This window comes from Mytilus galloprovincialis, chromosome 3 (assembly GCF_965363235.1).
Source record: "Mytilus galloprovincialis chromosome 3, xbMytGall1.hap1.1, whole genome shotgun sequence".
In the NCBI taxonomy this organism is placed as follows: domain Eukaryota; kingdom Metazoa; phylum Mollusca; class Bivalvia; order Mytilida; family Mytilidae; genus Mytilus; species Mytilus galloprovincialis.
The window spans coordinates 74862884-74884719 of NC_134840.1; the positions used below are offsets into that span (position 1 = coordinate 74862884).

Sequence of the window (21836 nt, forward strand, 5' to 3'; positions counted from 1 at the left end):
CGCCGGACGCAAGTGATGGGAAAACCTCACTTGGCCCTCTGGCCCAGGTGAGCTAAAAATATTATTCATAGATGTTGGGCACCTATCAATGAGACAGTAAACAAATGGAACAAGAAAGTCAGCTTTTTATTGGATAATAAATAACTTTTCGTATTTCAACAAAAAAAAAGTAAAATCACGAAAATACTGAACTCAGAGGAAAATCAAATCGGAAAGTCCATAATCACATGGCAAAATCAAATAACAAAACGCATCAAAAAGGAATGGACAAGAACTGTCATATTCCTGACTTGGTACAGGCATTTTCAAATGTAGAAAATGGTTGATTGAACCTGTTCTATAGCTAGCTAAACCTCTCACTTGTATGACAGTCGTATCACATTCCATTATATTGTCACCGATGCGTGAACAAAACAAACAGACACAATAGTTAAAAATGTCAAAAATAGGGGTACAGCAGTCAACATTGTGTTATCATCTTAATCACTATAAAAACAACAAATGTAACGAAGAAGCACACATCAAATAAACATCCTCATTTTGATTATATTATACGATTTTATTTTTCTAAGTAAAATGCACCCATCAAGGAAGGAAACTTTTGAGTACTAGTGTAAAATTGCACAGGTAGACATGAAATAATTTAGAACTGATTTATATTCTAAACTAGAGGCTCTAAAGAGCCTGTGTCGCTCACCTTGGTCTAGGTGAATATTAAAGGAAGCAGATGGATTCATGACAAAATTGTGTTTTGGTGATGGTGATGTGTTTGTACATCTTACTTTACTGAACATTCTTGCTGCTTAAAATTATCTCTATCTATAATGAACTTGGCCCATTAGTTTCAGTGGAAAATGTTAGTAAAAATTTACAAATTTTATGAAAATTGTTAAAAATTGACTATAAAGAACAATAACTCCTAAGGGGGTCAATTGACCATTTCGGTCATGTTGACTTATTTGTAAATCTTACTTTGCTGAACATTATTGTTGTTTACAGTTTATCTCTATCAATAATAATATTCAAGATAATGACCAAAAACAGCAAAATTTCCTTAAAACTAACAATTCAGGGTCAGCAACCCAACAACGGGTTGTCCGATTCATCTAAAAATTTCAGAGCAGATAAATGTTGACCTGATAAACAATTTTACCCCTGTCAGATTTGCTCTAAATGCTTTGGGTTTTGAGTTATAAGCCAAAATCTGCATTTTACCCCATGTTCTATTTTTAGCCATGGCGGCCATTTTGTTTGGATGGCCGGGTCACCGGACACATTTTTCAAACTACTAACCCAAAAGATGATTGTGGCCAAGTTTGGATTAATTTGGCCAAGTAGTTTCAGAGGAGAAGATTTTTGTAAAAGATTAGTAAGATTTACGAAAAATGGTTAAAAATTGACTATAAAGGGCAATAACTCCTAAAGGGGTCAACTGACCATTTTGCTCATGTTGACTTATTTGTAAATCTTACTTTGCTGAACATTATTGGTGTTTATAGTTTATCTCTATCTATAATAATATTCAAGATAATAACCAAAAACATCAAAATTTCCTTAAAATTACTAATTCAGGGCCAGCAACCCCACAACGGGTTGTCCAATTCACCTGAAAATTTCAAGGCAGATAGATCTTGAACTGGTAAACAATTTTACCTCTGTCAGATTTGCTCTAAATGCTTTGGGTTTTGAGTTATAAGCCAAAAACTGCATTTTACCCCATGTTCTATTTTTAGCCATGGCGGCCATCTTGCTTGGATGGCCGGGTCACCGGACACATTTTTCAAACTACTAACCCTAAAGATGATTGTGGCCAAGTTTGGATTAATTTGGCCCCGTAGTTTCAGAGGAGAAGATTTTTGTAAAATATTACTAAGATTTACGAAAAATGGTTAAAAATTGACTATAAAGGGCAATAACTCTTAAAGGGGTCAACTGACCATTTCAGTCATGTTGACTTATTTGTAAATCTTACTTTGCTGAACATTATTGCTGTTTACTGTTTATCTCTATCTATAATAATATTCAAGATAATAACCAAAAACAGCAAAATTTCCTTAAAATAACTAATTCAGGGGCAGTAACCCAACAACGGGTTATCCGATTCATCTGAAAATTTCAGGGCAGATAGATCTTCACCTGTTTAACAATTCTACCACATGTCAGATTTGCTCTAAATGCTTTGGTTTTTGAGTTATGAGCCAAAAACTGCATTCTACCCCTATGTTCTATTTTTAGCCATGGCGGCCATATTGGATTGTTGGCCGGGTCACCGGACACATTTTTTAAACTAGATACCCCAATGATGATTGTGGCCAAGTTTGGTTTAATTTGGCCCAGTAGTTTCAGAGAAGAAGATTTTTGTAAAAGTTAACGACGACGACGGACGACGGACGACGGACGACGACGGACGACGGACGACGCCGGACGCCGGACGCCAAGTGATGAGAAAAGCTCACTTGGCCTTTTCGGCCAGGTGAGCTAAAAAATGCTTTCATTAAATGATACAGAGTTGCATGAATGGAATACAAAATATGTACTTTCTGGAATAAAAATGGGTCTGACTTAGTCTTTATAAAAGTTTAAGATTGAAATCAAATGTGATGGTCAAGTGTAGTGCACAAGACTTTATACTGCAACTGTACGATTTTTCATATGTATTATCAAAGGTGACATTAAACATCAATAATCAATCAATCATGTATTGGTGTTTAATCAAACATTTTTAATATGCTGTACTGCCACTGACAATAGACGAACAAGATTATGAGTGTTAGCATTTTTTCACAAAGAAAAACAAATATTGACATTGTAATAATAGTTATCTCCTCTTACCAACATTTAATTTTTTATCTGATGGTACGTATAAGTTGAAGTTAAGTATTCTTGTATAATCCTTAGAAACAATAAGACTTCCTGTAAACTGTGCTGGTGTAAACCAGAAGGGATTATGTGGCGGCTCATTCAACTGGAATTCAGCATGGAACCTAAAATAGAAATAAGAAATTTCTGGTTTTTTTCCCATATGTATACACGTGTTAAAATTGATACGAAATGACTATTCATACTAGAAATTTAGAAGTTTTTGTTTCTTAAAGACATTATTAAGTATCATAACTATCTACAGATGTGCAACTTTAAACAAAAAACTATTTTTTTTTACCCTTTTCTATTCAATTTAGACTGACTTTACAAAACGATTGTTCAAAGTATGGTACTATACTTTACAAGGTATTTTTAGTTTTCTGACTGCCTTGCCAGGTTTCATAAATATTTTTGCATGCATGGGAAGGCACATCTTTTTATACTAAAAATAATATACAATGTATGGACCGTTCTAACATGACATCCTTCAAAACCTACACACCCGTGGTAAAATTTGAATATATATTGCCTGGGCTGTTCCGATCGTACTCCCACGTCAGATGCGTTTTTATAAGTGAGGTACCTGGCTTCATAAAATAATGAAATAGAATATAAGCATTTTATGGGAAAATACACGTTTGTGAAACCAAAAATCATCACAACAAGGAAATGTTAACAAACGATGCTAAAATGTGGTATAAGCCAACTTTTTTTATACATAGTATACTAGTAAGACATAAAAGTAAACTATCATTTAAATTCATCCAAAACTATCTAAATATGTTATTGTAAATAGTTTAAGTATGTCACTAATTCAGTTTGCTTAGACTAGTTCTTTTATGCCAATTTAATAGTAAGTTTATTTATGGGAACGGCAAATATTTTGCTCCATCTAGAGAGCTTCAATCCAAAAGAATTGCCGTATTTGTCCTATTAGAATCGAAATAATTCATGGGGTCTTGAATACATCGTGATTTTACCACAAGTTGTCCCTTTATGCCGATATTTTACACCTCGCTATCGCTCAGGATAAATTATTTGTCTCAAAGGGCCAACATGTGGTAAAATCACAATATATTCAAGCGGCCAACCCCCATGAAGTATTTCTTAATTATAGAATGTTACAATGTTACTCAAGGACGCTTTAAGTATCATCTTTTTTTACTTACCTAAAAACAATTTCAATATAATCATCATTTTGAGCTCGAACAAGAGCAACGCCACCTTTTGGTGGAAATCTGATCATCAAAAATGGTCTTGGATGAAACATTGATAGGATACGATATAATCCAATCAACTTGTCATCTATTTTGGATGGATAAAAACGATTACTTGATAAATGTGGTGCACTCATGGATGACATGAATGATCTTTCTTCAGTATAAAGATCATATATATGGCCTTGTTGGACTCTCTCCTTTTGGAAGAACATAGTAAAATGTCTAACACCAAAGTTCATCCATTCATGATTAGGTTTGGTCCATTCTTTTAGTCCAGACAGGGAATCGATATTTCCAAAATACTGAAAAGATACAAAATTACCATGGAATTCAATGGAAAAATATACTTTTGTTTACTCAAATTAGATGGAATTTCAACTTATCAATACAATAGATGTGGTCAGATTAAAGTAAATACACCTTATCGCTATTTGTCTTCCATTATTGGACATCACAAAGGTTCCAGTAAAATGTTGACAACATCGTAGTATAGAATAACTGGCGACACAATGGAAAAGTGATTGCCATATGACATCAACAGTTCAACCGGCACAGATTATTGGGTCAAGTGGCTTAGATTTTCAAATAGCAATAAGGTCTATAATCATAGAACAAACTGCTGACCCTCACATTCACTTTGTTTCTTAAACCAAGTTGATACATATAAATTAATAAAACACAGCTTTCAATTTTTACAAAACTAAATCTTCCTTTCATTATGCATGTTTTTAAATACAGAGTAGATACTACGAGTTGTCCTGAAATTGAATTAGAATTTACACACATTGTGTAAAACTATTTGGACATTTTTTCAAAGTTTTATTTACCTTTTGAATTAAGTCCTATTCACTTTAAATTAAGAAATAAAAGTGTATACATATAGTAATCATTAATTTCCCTAAATTAAACCAGATTTTTTATTTTCAAAAAATTACTGTTAGATATTTTATATTACTGAGGTGGCAGGTACCAGTTTTTGTGTACCAAAACATGTGTCCCACGCAGAAATTTTGTTAAAGTTAAGTATTGAGGTATATAATTGCATCATGTGGACTGAAAAAAATAAATGAATGTAAATTCTAGGCTATTGTACTACACAAGTAAATAGTTGCATACATAGGTTGGGGATTTCCTTCACATATAGGTCTAATCAGATGTCAAAATTGTGGTCTCCTCACTTGACGGCATCCAATCAAAGTGGGAAAAAATTCAGTTTTATGTAAACAAAAATATCTTGAGATTTTGATAATAAGAATAGGTTCCGACAAGGCTCTAATTCACTGAATATCCTTTCTCTCTTGAATTTTGGCTAAAATTCTTGTTGGCTTTTAGCAGGATTCTGCAGGTGAGGATTAAATTGGTATCAGAACATCACATTTTTTTTACCTTATTTGCAATGCATTTATAAATTTTAAAATCTCCATGCTGGACAGACAACCAAATTTAAAGGTTTTCTATATATTTACGTAAGCACGCACACATCTTAGTTCCTTGAAACCATACATTTTATTTGTATAAAAGCTTGAATGAGTTTTCAGAAAATAAAATCATAAATCCATGAAATTCTAAAGATTTATTGTAAAATAACTGGTTTCTGCCACCTGAGAATGAAAACTACATTGCAAAAGGGAGATAACTCATATCTGATTAACACAAATGAACAAAATGTGACAGACTGCATAATCTTAACATGTACATGATCACTAGATGTCCAGATTACCAAAGCACTGAGACCAATATTATAAGTTATATGGTTTGCTACTGACCCCCTACTATAAGTTATATGGTTCGCTACTGACCCCATACGGATCCATAGAGGGTGAGTAAATTCATCCTCTATGGATCCGTAGGGAGTCCGTAGTTAACCGTATAACGAATTTATCGGACGCTGGACTTTTTCTGCGGCGTTTTGTTGAAAAATAAACAATGAAACACAACAACATAAATAGATGACGTCGCCATTAACGCGTCATGAACCCCATACGGTCTCATAGGGGGTCACCACGTGACGGCGTTTAACCAATCACAACGTGATAATTCATCTGTGGTCCGATAAAGATCCATAGAGGATTTTATTCACCCTCTACGGTTTATAGTAGGGGGTAGTAATGAACCGTAAATATTCAATTCAATTCAATATTTTATTGGAAAGAGCACAATAGAGGCGTGATCCAAATACAGACAATTATAATATTAAAACAACATATAAATGAAATAAAGATTCATGTAACAAGTCATGAGCCAATTCTATGTATACAAATACATTATAGACTGATATTGATACCATAGACTTATATTTCAGTATTATTATAGATTTTCGTATATTTACTTAAAACACACAATACAAGATATTTATATATATATATATGTATATGCACAAACTACTGTAAAAGATTAATATAGAATATCATATGGCTTTTTCAATATTGCATCCGTATCAACCCGAGACACCAATATAATCCCAAGAGCTCTGCTCGATGGATTATATTGGTTGAGGGTTGATACGGTGTGTGATATTCAAAAAGCCATATCATATACACTTTATTATATACATTTACCTCAAGTAGATGTTTTATGTGACATGACGTCGTACAGATAAGGAGTTATGAAATGACGTCATACAAATTATAGGTTTGACATGACGTCATACAGATTAGGGATTTGATAAAGCTTTGCAACAGTGAAAAGTAAAATCACAAAAATACTGAATTCAGAGGAAAATCAAATAACAAAACGCATCAAAAACGAATGGACAAGAACTGTCATATTCCTGACTTGGTACAGGCATTACTGAGGGTGGTAAAGGGGGGGTGCTTGCACGAAAAAAACGTGAAATAAGACATAATTTCACGTTGAACGTGAAATAATTTCTGTAATGAACGTTGCACGAAAAATAAATACTTTTATTTGAACCTTTTGTGACTGAGTCACTGTCTTCTTGTATATATTAACTCTTTGTTTTACTTGATATTCCCGATTTAGTATACACATTTATGATATAATTGGTTTACGGCTTTTAAAAAAGTATTTCTTGACGATCCCTGTCAATTGTTTGAATTTTATTTGAAAAATACCGAGCACGCAAAATAAGACTTTGAAAATCACGATGCACGTAAAATTAAATAAGCAGAACACGTTGAACGAGGCACCTGTCTTGCACGACTGAACGTCAAATAAAAAAGTAAAAACACGTTGAACGTGAAATAAAAAACGGCGATCACGTTGCACGAAAATAACCCTTTACCACCCTCATTACTGCAATCGATGACGTGACGTCATACAGACTAAAGGTGTGATAAAGCTTTTGCAACCGTCACGGGTGGCTGATAAACGTATTTACACTTTTGGTATTTAGCTGAATCTTGCCTCCGAATGACCTTAGATCTACTCCGAATCACATTTTGACGTCAAGCAACAATCACTTTTAAGTTGTAGCAACAAATGCTCAGGATTTTCAGTGTTATCCACCACGTGATGTATTTCAAATTTAGCACCATGTTCACATTAAGAGGCTGACACTAGAATCATGGTGCATGTGTCTGATGCAGTGAAACACGAACTTAAACGAGTCATGATTCCAACAGTCGCTACTAATGATGCTGTCATTACTGTTTCGCTATTCCGAGACATAGGGGTAGACGAACTATGGATTGTGTTTTGGAAGGCAAAACCCTTTGGATTACTATCTATTAATGGTCTTTCAAATGTACTAGGCAATAAGTGATCACACACACTTATTGTGATCAATGCCTTTACCGGTTGTGATACGGTTCTCTCTTTGCTCAGAAAGAAAAAAGACTGCGTGGGAATCATTGACTGCATTTGAAGATTTGACTTTAACATAAAGAATGATGATTGATCAACCGAAATTACCGGGGTTTTACTGTAAGATCGCACAAACTTATCAGATGGGGCTAACATGGTTAACGAAGCAAGAAAAAAACCATTTGCACAAAAGGGAAGGCTAATTGAGGCTATTTTCTCAACTTGGTCTACTCTTTTCCAGCATGTAAAACGTACAATATACTAGGGAAGGTGTTTAGGGGGACGAGCATTGGATTGCCTCTTATGCAACCCAGTCCACGCGTTAATGGATAGCGAAGGGACAAAGAGGATCCCTTTTAAAAAAACTCTTTCTGAGGCCTCATCATTTTGTCAAAAGCTTGTACATTATGGATGTAAGAAAGGGTGTCTCGGTCGTTGTTAATGTGGAAAATCGGGTCTCTAGTGCACTACTTTGTGTGCATGTGGTAGGGACTGTGAATAAACATCTATTTTTGGCCAAATAGTAGTAATTTTAAAAATGTTTTAGTATTATACTGATTTTTTTTTTAATCAATCTCTACATCGAAGAAATGGATTGAGTACTGATCTTTGAAATTTCAGGGGTTAAAAAATCCACTAGCCCGACGCCCGGGACTAGATCATTTACGCCTCGGGCAATTAAAATGTGTAATCCGATATGCCCGACGGACTAGTAACAAAAAATTCTTGACGTTTCCAAAATAGAAAGTGAAAAATCCCTTCATCACTATTCTATGTTAGCCATTTCGATTCAATTAAGTCATCCGGGATTCCAATAATTTGAATTGATTTGTACAGGTCCTGTTGTACATATATATATATATATATTTTAAAAATAGAACAAATAACTCTGGCATGTCTGGGTGGCCTGGTATCATGTGTTGATTGCAATTCTCGTACTTTAAATATCGATTTCTCATACCATGGATTGGGGTATTGTACATTGCTTATCGTGCCGAGATTTTCAATAAACGGTATTTGGGGGTATGATGTATTGATTGGTATTGACCTGTCTTGTTGCACAGCTCTTGAGCACGAAACCATGCAACAAAATATTTCTTAATATTTTAGTACGGGAACCCCAGGAACTTCGTCAGTTTCAAAACGAAAAACGGTAGATGAAGGGAGTAACGAGGCTGAAAATTCATCCCCCCAAAATGCTAAATACGAGTCGACAGGGAAAAGCCGCGGAAAAAAAAATAATAGTGTCCAGGACAGCAGGGCTGTCAGTGATATTGTTGTCTTTTTTCAAAACTACCTCTACCGTTTTTTATTGGGAAAAATGAATATTTTGTATTGAAATTGGGAAATTTGTATATTTCATTCTTAACACATCTCCGATTTTTTGCTGACCTTTGCTGTCTTTTTTGCACTGTTTTTTCATGTATATTTTGGTTGTCAGACATTTTCAATCTGAAAGGTACTTTTCGGAGAGGGGAAAGAAACAGAAGCAATGATGGTACTTAATGCATTGAAAACTTCATGTGTTACAAACACCATGATGATTCTGATCAGAAAACCGGATCTCAAAAGTGCTTTCTACTATCAAAATAATAACATGAGTACGATATTTACAAACATTACTACCAATGCCATCACTGTTTGGGGAAAATGTAAAACTTTTTGGGAGGAATTTTAAGCCATTTTTTTTAGTAATTGGGAAATTTCTCTAGGGGAAAAGGCCGAATTTCGGCTGTAATTTGAGGCAAACAATATCACTGGCTGTCAAGTCTTTAGCGCGAGACTCACATATGTTCATGCTTATTTGGCGGCATTTTCCTTTGATCTATTGTTTTTTCTCTTTGATCTTTACAATTTGGCCACAAAAATCACGAATTCACTTCCTGAAAAGTTGGCAGAACTGGGACACAATGATTCCCCTGGCAAGGTTGGCTGTTGCTGATGAAAAAAAAAACAGACAATGCTCTGTGAATATTGCCGTTAGTTGCCCAAAGCACGCCAATAAAAAGTCTGCTTTGAATGTGGGAACAACTAAGTTGTGTTAAGCACCAATAGAATAAATAACAGAACAACAAAAAATATTAAAAACAGTGTATAATGTCTCCTTCAAAACAAAGGACATCCACTTTGTATTATGCAGCAAACTCTTGATTTTTACGGCATACTAGGGCTAGCAGGTCAGTTTTGATGGACTAGCAGTTCTTCCAACAGGGCTAGTAAAATCCTGCTGCCAAAAAGTCCTGGGCTAGTTAGCTGTAACAAAAATTTTTAACCCCTGAATTTACGCCATATTTTTTTACCGGAAGTGTCAACTTTGTATTTAAACATTTACAACAGAATAGAATTAGGGGTTTTGAGGATAAATTAAAGCCAAAATATTAATGACCAGCACAAGAAACAACATTTTCTTTACATTTTGAAAAAAAGTTGAATATTTAAATAATGAATTGAAATTTCTATGTCCGCCATTTTGAATATTACCGGAAGAAGGGGTTTTAAAGACAGATTTTTTATACATTGTATCCATTAAAAACACCAAAGAAAGGTTCCTGCACAATGTAATGATAGTAGCATTACCTTTAAACACATTTCAATTACCCTCTCTAAAAAATAAGCTTATTCTAGTACAATGTCCGCCATGTTGGAATTTACCGGAAGTAGTATTTTTACAGACATCTAAACAATATAAATTATCCATAAGTAGTACAAAACTAAGATGTGTACCAAATATTATGGTTGTAGCATGATAATAACACCTTTTCAAATACTAGACTTTGATATTGGGCTGATTTAAGTATGAAGTCCGCCATTTTAGATTTTACCGGAAGTGCGACATTTTTGTCAAATGCCTCCCTATCTGAAATAAAAGAGTAATAGTTGAGGAAGGTCTATGCCAAATTTCATGCTTGTAACAGGATGTGCACAATTCGTCTGAAATATGCTTGTAGCCGCCGGACTATTAGATCAATACAAACTTTAATAGGCTAGTTGATCAAAAGTGAGAGTTTAAACAATAAAAAAAAAAGATAACTTCTAAATTGCTTCATTTCTGAATATAAAATCCATTTAACTTATTGTTTGACAAGTACAAATTTTAAATAGATATGAAAGAAGTTGTTTAATATTTTTCTATAAAATTATGAACTTCAATTGTTGTTTTTTTTGGTTTGTGGAAATGAAAATCATTAATTCATTAATTTTTGCATTATGTTCATACAATGCACAGGATAAATCAATGAGAAAATGCATTTAAAAGGTTTAAAAAAATCATACTCTGTTTCTGACTTGATAAAACATTGAATATACAACCATTAATAGCCCATACATAAAAGCTTTTTCCCAGTACATTTATATCTACTTGAAAATTTTAAATTTACAATGTTGTTCATAATATTTTAAATTTGAAAGAACCAGGTTGATAATTAAGGGGGCTCGTGGGTCTAAATCAATTTTTTATTTAATATAAGATTGCGCTAATTTTTTCTATAAATGAACTTTGTAACCTAATAGAAAAATAAAATAAAAAAGGGGGTTCACCGATCATTTACGCTCACAATCGGCCTTCGAAAGAAGCATACATTTTTGTAAAGGTACTTTTTTTCTGTTGAACTAATAGGAGAAAAAGAGGTAATATCGAAATAAAAAACGAATTTACAGAAATCGCTTAAATCTTACAATTATTTAGTTGATGTATAGCTTATTTGAAAACACTAATAAAAGATATAGGTCACCGATGAGTAAAAAAAGATATTTCAATTTTAATGACAAAAAATGGCATTTTTGCACCAAAGGGAGATAATTTGGCTCTTTTTTCATTATATAAACATTTTCAAAGTCACCTGGGGCCAACACGAATTGATTTTTGGAATGATTTTTGTACCACATGATAAAGTAACAACTCCTAAAGGTAATAAATAAAATTTGTAATGAAAAATAAAAGTTTATTTTTTTTCTGAAAATCTTATACCCGCGAGCATCCTTAAAAAAACAAAAAAACAACACAAGATAGTGAAGCAAATATTTTATTAATAACTTTTATAATCGACTGAAAAGCAGACAGCCACTAGCACTTATGCAGGAGGTTTTTCACCTTACTCTTAAATTTCTTACCGATTCTTCCAAATCTTTTGTCATAGTCTCTATTACTAACGGTGTAAAATAAGCTCTCATGGTAACAAACTGGTCATCTTCTTCTATTTCTTGTTCTGGATTATATTCAAATTCTGTCAACTAAACAAACAAACAATTCAAATTCAAACATTGTATATATGTGAAATTAATAATATATTATCTTCTTTTTACTGGTGGATGAAGATGTATATTGTAAATTAAGAAATTATTGCAAAGACTGCCTAAAAGCTAAAAGCTCGCATACACCTTGTTTCCTAGCCTGGTACAAATACAGCTGATATCTAAAGACACTAAACAGTTATTGTATATGTATTTTCCTACCTTTGATAACTATTCCTACCAATTACACTTTGGGACACCTTCAAAAGTCAGCTTCAAAAAACCATGAATACAAATATTCCGAACAAAGAAATAAGATCAAGAAATAACATCCCATGGATCAAACACAATCAGAGGAAAATGCTAAAGAAAAAACAGAGGCTATACAAACAAGCCAGAAAAACAAACAAATGGTCAAATTATAGGTCTTTTCAAAAGGAATGCAAGAAACAACTGAGGAAAGCAGAATATGAATATGTCAACCAAAACATCTTTGAGGGCCTAAACAACAATGACACAAAGCCGTTTTGGAAATACATTAAATCCAAACGCCAGGACTCAGGAGGAATAGCATTAAGAAAGGGGACTAATCTTGTCAGTGACAGTAAAGGGAAAGCCGAACTCCTACTAGAACAATTCAAGTCCGTATTCACAATAACATCAGACTCTAACCTACCAACAACAAGAATACGAGCTAAAATCAATATAACACCATTACCGATCGACCAAAAGGGACTGGAAAAACTACTTAAAAACACCAACCCAAATAAAGCCTCTGGACCAGACAACATCCCAAACCGTATACTCAAGGAATGTGCTGAACAACTCGCACCCATCCTACAAATCATAATGCAATGCTCGCTAGACACAGGTGAACTACCAAAAGACTGGAGAGACGCAAACATATCCAGTATCTTCAAAAAAGGAGACAAACACCTGGCAGAAAACTATAGACCTGTATCCCTAACATCTGTCATCAGCAAAATTCTAGAACATATCGTATGCAGGCATATCCTAAAACATCTGGAAAAAACAAAATCCTAACCAACTTAAACCACGGCTTCAGGTCAGGATACTCATGTGAAACCCAACTCATAACTACCATCAACGACTTCCTACAAGAACATGACAAGGGACATCAAATCGACGTAGGCATATTAGATTTTTCAAAAGCTTTCGACACAGTACCACACAACAAATTATTACATAAACTAGATCAGTATGGAATTAAAGGAAATACACACAAATGGCTTAAGAACTTCCTAACTGCAAGATCAATGAGAACCATCGTGGAAGGCGAATCATCTGGCGAAACAACAGTTGACTCTGGGGTCCCCCAGGGCACAGTCTTAGGACAAATCCTATTCCTGTGCCACATCAATGACCTACCAGACAGTGTAACATCATCAGTAAGACTATTTGCTGACGACTGTCTACTATACAGAACAATTAAAAATAGCCAAGACCAACAAAAGCTACAAACAGATTTGGAACAACTAGAAATCTGGGCCGACAAATGGGGAATGCGTTTCACCGCCAAAAAGTGCTATGTTCTATCCATAAACAAAAAAGCAGACAAATTCTACACGCTTAATAAACACATCCTACAAGAAGTGCAAGTGAACCCCTACTTAGGACTCCAAATCTCAAACGATCTGAAATGGAGCTTCCACATAAATAACATCAGCAAGAAAGCCAACGCCACCTTGGGCTTTCTTCGGAGGAACTTGAGGAACGTACCAGAAGCATGTAGGAAAGTAGCATATATATCCCTAGTAAGATCAACAATGGAATATGGCGCAACAATCTGGAACCCATATATGAAAGGGGATATTGACAAACTAGAACGTATCCAAAACAGAGGCTTACGATTCATCAAGAAAAACTACAGGAGTCGAGAAACAGGGTCCATAACTAATATGAGACGCCAGCTTGAAATGGAGACGCTAGAGGAAAGAAGACACAGCCTCCGTCTTATCCTGATTTACAAGGTGGTTGAGGGTCTGGTGCCGGCTCTACCAGCCGACAATTTTGTCATACCAGCAAGACCTAAACGAACAATAAAAGCCAAAACTTATTCAAACTGTGAAACTGACAATATCATCGAAAGTCAAGTTATCAATAACACCAGAGGGCTTAAAGTACCAAATAGCAACAAACCACAGTACAAACATTCATTTTTTGTGGAAACATCTATTCACTGGAACCAACTACCAGATAAAGTTGTGCATGCAGGTTCTGTAGAGGCATTTAAGACCGCTCTACAAGAACACCGCCCATAACAACGGCGCTCTTCTCCATGCACCGTGTATAAAAGCCTAAACAGGATTCTACACGTACCACTACAGATACAGATACAGAATTTCGTATACATAAGGATTTTTTTACATGTACAAATTTCCTCCAAGAGTGTAACGACAATATAACGGATATTATGGGTTGCTGTCCAGTGATATTGTTGTCTTTTTTCAAAACTACCTCTACCGTTTTTTATTGGGAAAAATGAATATTTTGTATTGAAATTGGGAAATTTGTATATTTCATTCTTAACACATCTCCGATTTTTTGCTGACCTTTGCTGTCTTTTTTGCACTGTTTTTTCATGTATATTTTGGTTGTCAGACATTTTCAATCTGAAAGGTACTTTTCGGAGAGGGGAAAGAAACAGAAGCAATGATGGTACTTAATGCATTGAAAACTTCATGTGTTACAAACACCATGATGATTCTGATCAGAAAACCGGATCTCAAAAGTGCTTTCTACTATCAAAATAATAACATGAGTACGATATTTACAAACATTACTACCAATGCCATCACTGTTTGGGGAAAATGTAAAACTTTTTGGGAGGAATTTTAAGCCATTTTTTTTAGTAATTGGGAAATTTCTCTAGGGGAAAAGGCCGAATTTCGGCTGTAATTTGAGGCAAACAATATCACTGCTGTCTGCATGTTATGGTGGTAAATTATTATTTTTAAACATGCATATTGGTTATCATAATACCAAAGCATAATTTAATCATGCAAAATTCATTGAAAAACGCAATATTGTGTCAACGAAGCGTACAGTATAAAAAGGTGTAACGACAACAAAGCGTACACAACATGAAAATAAAGACACTTTAAAACGTGTATTTTTTTGTTTCTAGAAACAACATAAACAAACGATCTTTATAAGTTTGTTAAGTTCTACTATGAAATTTTCCAAAATGTATGTTTTAAAAACTATGAGGTACGAGAAACATATACACCAGATCTTATCGCTAATCCCGGCTGACCCGGCCGCTTGAACTTTTGACGCATACAACAATCAGGGCCGTAACTAGCCTCTTTAAATAGTGAGGCAAAATATATTTGCCGAGTGGAGCGAGGCGAAAATTTTTTGGCGAGGGTCGCTTATTTAATGTCCCCCAGAAGCTCTGAGATAATAAACTCAAAATCGTGCATTATGAGCGTTTCCCGGACTCTTTCTTACATTAAAACGACTAACGCAATTAATGTTTAGCTATATTTTCGACAATATTCTGGTCTCAAAGCAAAAACATAGATTCATTGTAATTTAAGACTGTTAGGTTTTAGAGACAATATTAAAAGACCAATATGTAGGATAAAACAAAAATCGTAATTCTCATAATCATTAATACCGGATCTGTCTGTTCTTGTCTTGTATTTTGCTTAGACTTTGGTGATATCTTTCATGACTATAGATTTAATATAGTGATAGTGCAGTATTGTACTTTAAGTACTAGTACCGCTTAAGTCGAAACTAGGGACCATCTTGATCTTGTTTTAATAACGTATGATTCTTTTTTTTGTTGAAGACCCTCCAGCAGCTTTCAAGATGAAGAACAGGAATAAAAACTTTGACCATGCATTGACGTTTCTATGCATTGACTTTGTGTACGATTAGGTCCCGTGCACTCCATATTCATTTATTTAATTTTCTGTTTAATAAAGGGTCTGAACACGACTTAATGCAATTAACCCTACAATGTAAAAGGTCATATTAAATGATATAGCAATACGTTGTTGTTTTTTTTCAAATGATTTGATACCGGGAAATTTGGTGACCTTACTTTGATTTAAACCATGTTAGCTCGTGATCTAGTTTTATTTACAAAATAAGCCAGTTTTTTATAATTCTCCATGCAGAAAGAACCGTTTTATTCTGTGTCCATCGTAGCCTCTTATATTCTTAAATTATCTTCTCGCACAATGTCTGGACATCGGTGGACATGCAACATTTCTAAACCAGAACAAATGAAAATCAACACTCAGACTATAATCATAAAGTAGGACTATGCATGAACAAAAAACAAACCCGGGCAGGCGCGGATCCAGAGGGGGGGTTCCGGGGGTTGCAACCCCCCTTTTTTTTGGACGATCAATGCATTTAAATGGGGACATGTAATTGGAACCCCCCCCCCCTTTTTGTCCTGGGTTAGGACCCCCCCTTTTTTAAAATGGCTGGATCCGCCCCTGCCGGGACACAGAAGTATAAAAAATAGACTATCAACTCTGAAAACTAAAAGTAAAATAGAAATATGGATCACAAAAAACTTGCAGGGGCGACACCAGAGAGTGAAGAGAACTTGCAAGACACTTTCCGTGAAAACAATTTCATATGACGACAATCTTTTGTCTCATTTTATTTTTTGGGGGGGGGAATTTTTAACATGAGGCATTTGACCCATTTGCCTCAATTTACTTTACGGCCCTGCAGTCCATATCCTGGTTCCCGGTACTACGTTCCAGGTATTAGCTATTAGCCATACTCTATTGGTATATGTGTAACATACTGAATATTGCGATCGGGAACCAGTCTATGCAGTCCATTACTTTTCCATTGTGGCGTCAGATATACTGTATTGTGACGTCAAAATTTTACGGGAACCTGTGTGATATCCAGTAATGGCGGACAAATTATATAGCGATAAGGTGTATTAAGCTTTGAATATTTAAAAATACCAAGCACGTTTTATCATTGATATCGTCGTGCGTTTTTTGATGTTTGTATACAAAAATGTCACACATTTGAAAAACATTTTAGTAACTAATGAGTATTATGGCAAAGAATAAATTGGAGCAGTTCGAACCCGGTAGCAGACGATACACCAGTGAAAACTATTACAGAAGCAACAATATAAACACTTAGTTTAAAAGGTAACCAGCTAAGCATATTTAAGCTATTTAAGACACCACCATGCACTCCCGTAAACTTGTATGCTTTAATTATAGTGTATTTATTGGTATTACAAATGTTACATTTGTGATCATTTGTAGAATGTCAAATAAATCATCATTGAAACTTTACTCGGCATTGATTCTTTAAAATCAGAGAACTCGGGAATAGTGATTCCCATGACATTGGGGGCTCGTCCGCTGATCTTAAAGAATTTTATTTGTAAAAACAGTGAGAAAATTTATTTTTCTATAGTTTGGAAATAAATAAAATATTATATGCTGTAAAATTGGAATTTTATATTGTACAAACTGAACATGGCTTCAGCCTTCAGCTAAAAGGTTTTTCTCATCTCTAAGCTCTAAGCTTAGAAATTTTGGACCGGAGGATAAATATGTTGAGCAAAAAAGTTCAACACCGTATAGCAAACAAATTTACGAGTTTGCAGGGGATGAAATAGATGTAGTCCAGCCCTGGCCTCAGTGACTCATTTTTTTTTAAATTTTTTGTTGTTGTTGTCACTGAGTCCAGCTCGCCCTCCATTACCTTTAATGGTGCAAGCTCCCGGGTAGATTACCCGGGGACGATAGAGACAATGCCAGAGCGCTCAAGTACGAAAAACGTATCACAAATGGTAAAACTTGATAAAATAAAGAAGTTGCATACCTGAAATGCTTGTACACTATATGGAAACTCATCTTAACAGAAGGAAATCCCTTGCAGTCGGAGCTGTGGACATCTTGTTTACATCAGTAACGCTATATTACGGAACGTGACGTTTCTACGTTATAACGTTAGACGAAACGAATTCAATGTATCGATACAGATTTTCAACGTTTAAACTCGTTAAATCAACTATTTTGCACCTCAAACTATTTAAACGCGGACCTTAGGGCACTGAATGCTGCTGGTAAATTATGACACTTTAAATCATGTTTATATATGTGTACCTTCTGTTGTTCAGATGAAGTTTACTGATTGTGTTTTTTTCGTCAGTTCCCGGCAAGTGACAGGAAATTCAAACCAAATTAATCAGTTTTAACTTTTCCACATATCATGGTTCCTTTCAGTAAATAAACAAGACAATTATTATAATAAATTTTTTCATTAATTTATCATCACACTTTTATTTTTTTAACAATTTTTTTATCCCGAAATTCCATGAAAATTCCCGAATATTTAATTTGGGGCTGCCGTACGGCCAACAGGCGGCTCTATCCATTTCCTTGCGATAACATATAATATATCAACCTTTTTGAATGTGAATCAATTGTTACTTATGACCAAAATGAAGAACAACTTTAATACTGACGATTTTCATTTTCTCTCATTTTTTTTAAAGTTCTTGTTTTAAATACTTCAACGCGGTAAGTTTGGGTTTTTTTTTCTTAAGCAGCGAATGATAAGTCTGAAATTGTTTTTTACTTAAAGTCTTTTATTAGTGTATTCAATTTAACATTGTAATTTGATGCAATTTGATACATTTTTCTCTTTCTTTCAAATTAAAGAAACACATATCCGCTATTAACATATGGACCAAATAAAGTATTTTGGCTGGTGATTTATCATTTTCCAAGTCCAGTTTCCAAAATCGTATCAGGGTCAGACCATCTCCGTTAACACTTGGATTGAAAAATTATTAAAAAAATAAAAGTGTAATGATTAGTTGATGAAGAGATTTCATATTGTCCCGTCATTGACTGGAAATTTACGAAGAAACGGAATAATCGTTCGAGTTATATATAGATTCTAGTTTTTTAGTCCTGGAAGATATGGCCAACTATGAAAACATTCCTTTACAGGTGTGAATGGTTTTTGTACCCGCAGAAACCGTTCAGACATCCGAGTTAATGCAGCAAGTTCTTTAATTATGAAATCATTAGAAAATAAAAATTCTTTTTGTTTTGGTAACTATGTGACATTTTTAACTGTTAATTTCCTTACGGATGCAGAGTGCCGACAGATTTGTTACAAAACGTAACGGTTATTTGACATTGATTGCTTTATCGTTTTCCCCGGAATATTCTGCTTATTGTTGACCCTAAAAAATATCATTTTTAAATATTCTATTGATACCTAAGCATCTGCAAGATTTATTTATGCATTACGGACTGAGTTTTAACACTTTATTTTTATTTTTGCAATAACTTCTCATTTATATTCTTGCAAAAACTTCTCATTTATAATGCACGCCGTATCCCTATAAAATTTTGTTTTGGAAGTAGGAATTTAATTTATAAAAACTCAGGTTGATGTATGAAAATCCGGGAATTGTAACCCTATTAATGCAATTCCGTTAATCCCATCCGTTTGAATATGATCACAAAAAATACCGATAGAAAAATAGAAAAACGAAATTTATTGGACTAAAAGAATACGGATTGAATTAGGAAAAAGCAAAACACAAGCAAACGTTAAAACTCATGATCATACAAAAATTAGTTTGTTAGCATGGAATGAGAAAAAAATGGTTATTGTTCGAATAACTTTCTCTGTATTCCAAGTAAAAACAGTCTCTGAAATTCATTGTTCTGTACAGAAGAAATCCGATATCGAACCGATATAGTTTCTGGATTTTTTTTTTAGTGTTGGTGTTTCTTTGTGTGAATAAATGGAGGTATGGGATATACAATAAGATAGCAAAGTCTATGCAATTAACGACATCAAAACCCTAGACATTTTTCAGTTTCCTAGTACATATTTGTTTAAGTCCTTAAACTTCTAATTGAACTTCTGGAGAAAAATCAAACCATAATGAAATCAGGAGATGTGGTATAGTTGACAATGAAACAATTTTCCACCAAAGACCAACTGACGTACATGATAGCTTGCTAACATTGGTACATTTGATAACACCAGTTTCCCATTTCACTACACTGCATATTTATTGATACATGAATTGTCACCACATTCCTTATAAAATAGCACCATCATATTGTTTCAGTAACCGTTCGGCAGTCCAATTTGCACTGGGTATATATAGGTTTCATGTATACGGCTTATCTTTTAGGACGGCAGTCTTTTAAATTGTATACCTGCTTGCATGCTTGTACTAAAGCTGCGTATATCGTCAGGTGTTTTTTTTTTTTTGGAAATGACAGGTTACTGCCATGGATTTGGCATTATGATACATGATATAAAATAACACGCAGAATACAGACTCCGGCTTACATGTCGTACATGGCGCACAATTTCAAACTGGAATTTTTGCGTGGAGTGTTTTACTTATATAGAGGGTGCATATGTTGGCGTAATTTTATTCCACCGTGTATTTATTCCGGGTATCTGTTTTTCTTTGAGAATATTGGAAGTAAAAAGTGTCACGAGCGTCGATCTTGGTATCGTTGTTTTGTTTATATTGACCGGTTTATTGTTTATATATTATACATTTATGGGTTGAAATTAGAATAATTTTCAGGGAACCAGTTTAATAGTCCTTCATTACTGAGTAAAAATATAATTTTTTCGTCAATAGACAAGTTATAAAATTGATCGTTATGTTTTACTGCTTTATTATACAATATATTTCGAAGGTCTGCATATAAAGGACACAAAGTAACTACATGTTTCTCATCTTCAATTTCGTTTTTACACATAAAACAACATCTTTCAATTATTGGCTTTTTCTCATATCGTCCTTATATCGTCCGGTTTCTATTTTAAGTGGCGCAACGCCACATCTAAATTTTGCATAAGCACTTCTTAATTTAATAGATATATTTTGTTTTAAATATAACTCTGTACAATATTGTGATTTATATCGCTTATAAGTACGAAGCTTGTTATCATTACTCTGTGACAAAATTTTCGTTTGCCATTCTGCAATATATTTATTAAATAAAACATATTCAATTTGTAGAACAATTTTCTTTATGCAGCACACTAGCAGTACTAGTATACAAATCAATTGAAAATTACAATCTTTCAGGTTTTTTTCATGACTCTATTACACCTGTTTTTCTTATTATTTACAGCATTTTTATGTGACCATTTGAAAACTTTATAATTTATTCTGTCATTGGTCATGGCACTACATCTTACCCAATGCCTAAATACACGTGTCCATTGTTTTACACTAGGAGGTCTCCAGCCCATGTCCCCGTTAATTTCATCATTTGGCGTATACTTGCCAACACCTATAAAAAAAAACCTGATAGCTCTGTTCTGGACAGCGTTGATACAAGAAAAAGAACGAGTGCCCCAAATGGATGCACCGTAGCTTATTATTGTATAGCAATATAATATTTCCCACAGAATGTAACCAAAAGTTAGCGTGCAATAAATTCTAATATTGCACTAGTGCAATAAATCTTCAAAATTCATGACGTCATCAACGTTTAAATCTTAGTTTAAACCAATTTTTACTTTCAAATATTATATTGCTATACAATAAAAGGGTTATTGCATGAATATTGGGGAATATTGTCCCTCGTAGAACATATATTGCACTCGCAAGCTCGTGCAATATAAAATTCTACTCGGGACAATATTCCCCAGTATTCATGCAATAACCCTATATTACTGACCAGACCAGAGTATCAAATAATGTTTTAAAGGTACTGTGCTAGAATTAAACCA

At 34.2% G+C, this 21836-nt stretch overlaps 1 protein-coding gene across 2 annotated transcripts in view; it reads right to left on the minus strand.

The window, feature by feature from the left end:
- LOC143068939 (selenoprotein N-like) overlaps positions 1 to 21836 on the minus strand; it is a 55022-nt gene that overhangs the window by 6008 nt on the left and 27178 nt on the right. For both annotated transcript variants that reach the window (XM_076243336.1, XM_076243337.1), the window contains exons 2-4: positions 11958 to 12077; positions 4032 to 4384; positions 2833 to 2984 (exon numbers count right to left, since the gene is read on the minus strand). In XM_076243336.1, coding sequence (XP_076099451.1) covers positions 2833 to 2984; positions 4032 to 4384; positions 11958 to 12077 — 625 coding nt within the window. The remainder of the gene's footprint in view (positions 1 to 2832; positions 2985 to 4031; positions 4385 to 11957; positions 12078 to 21836) is intronic.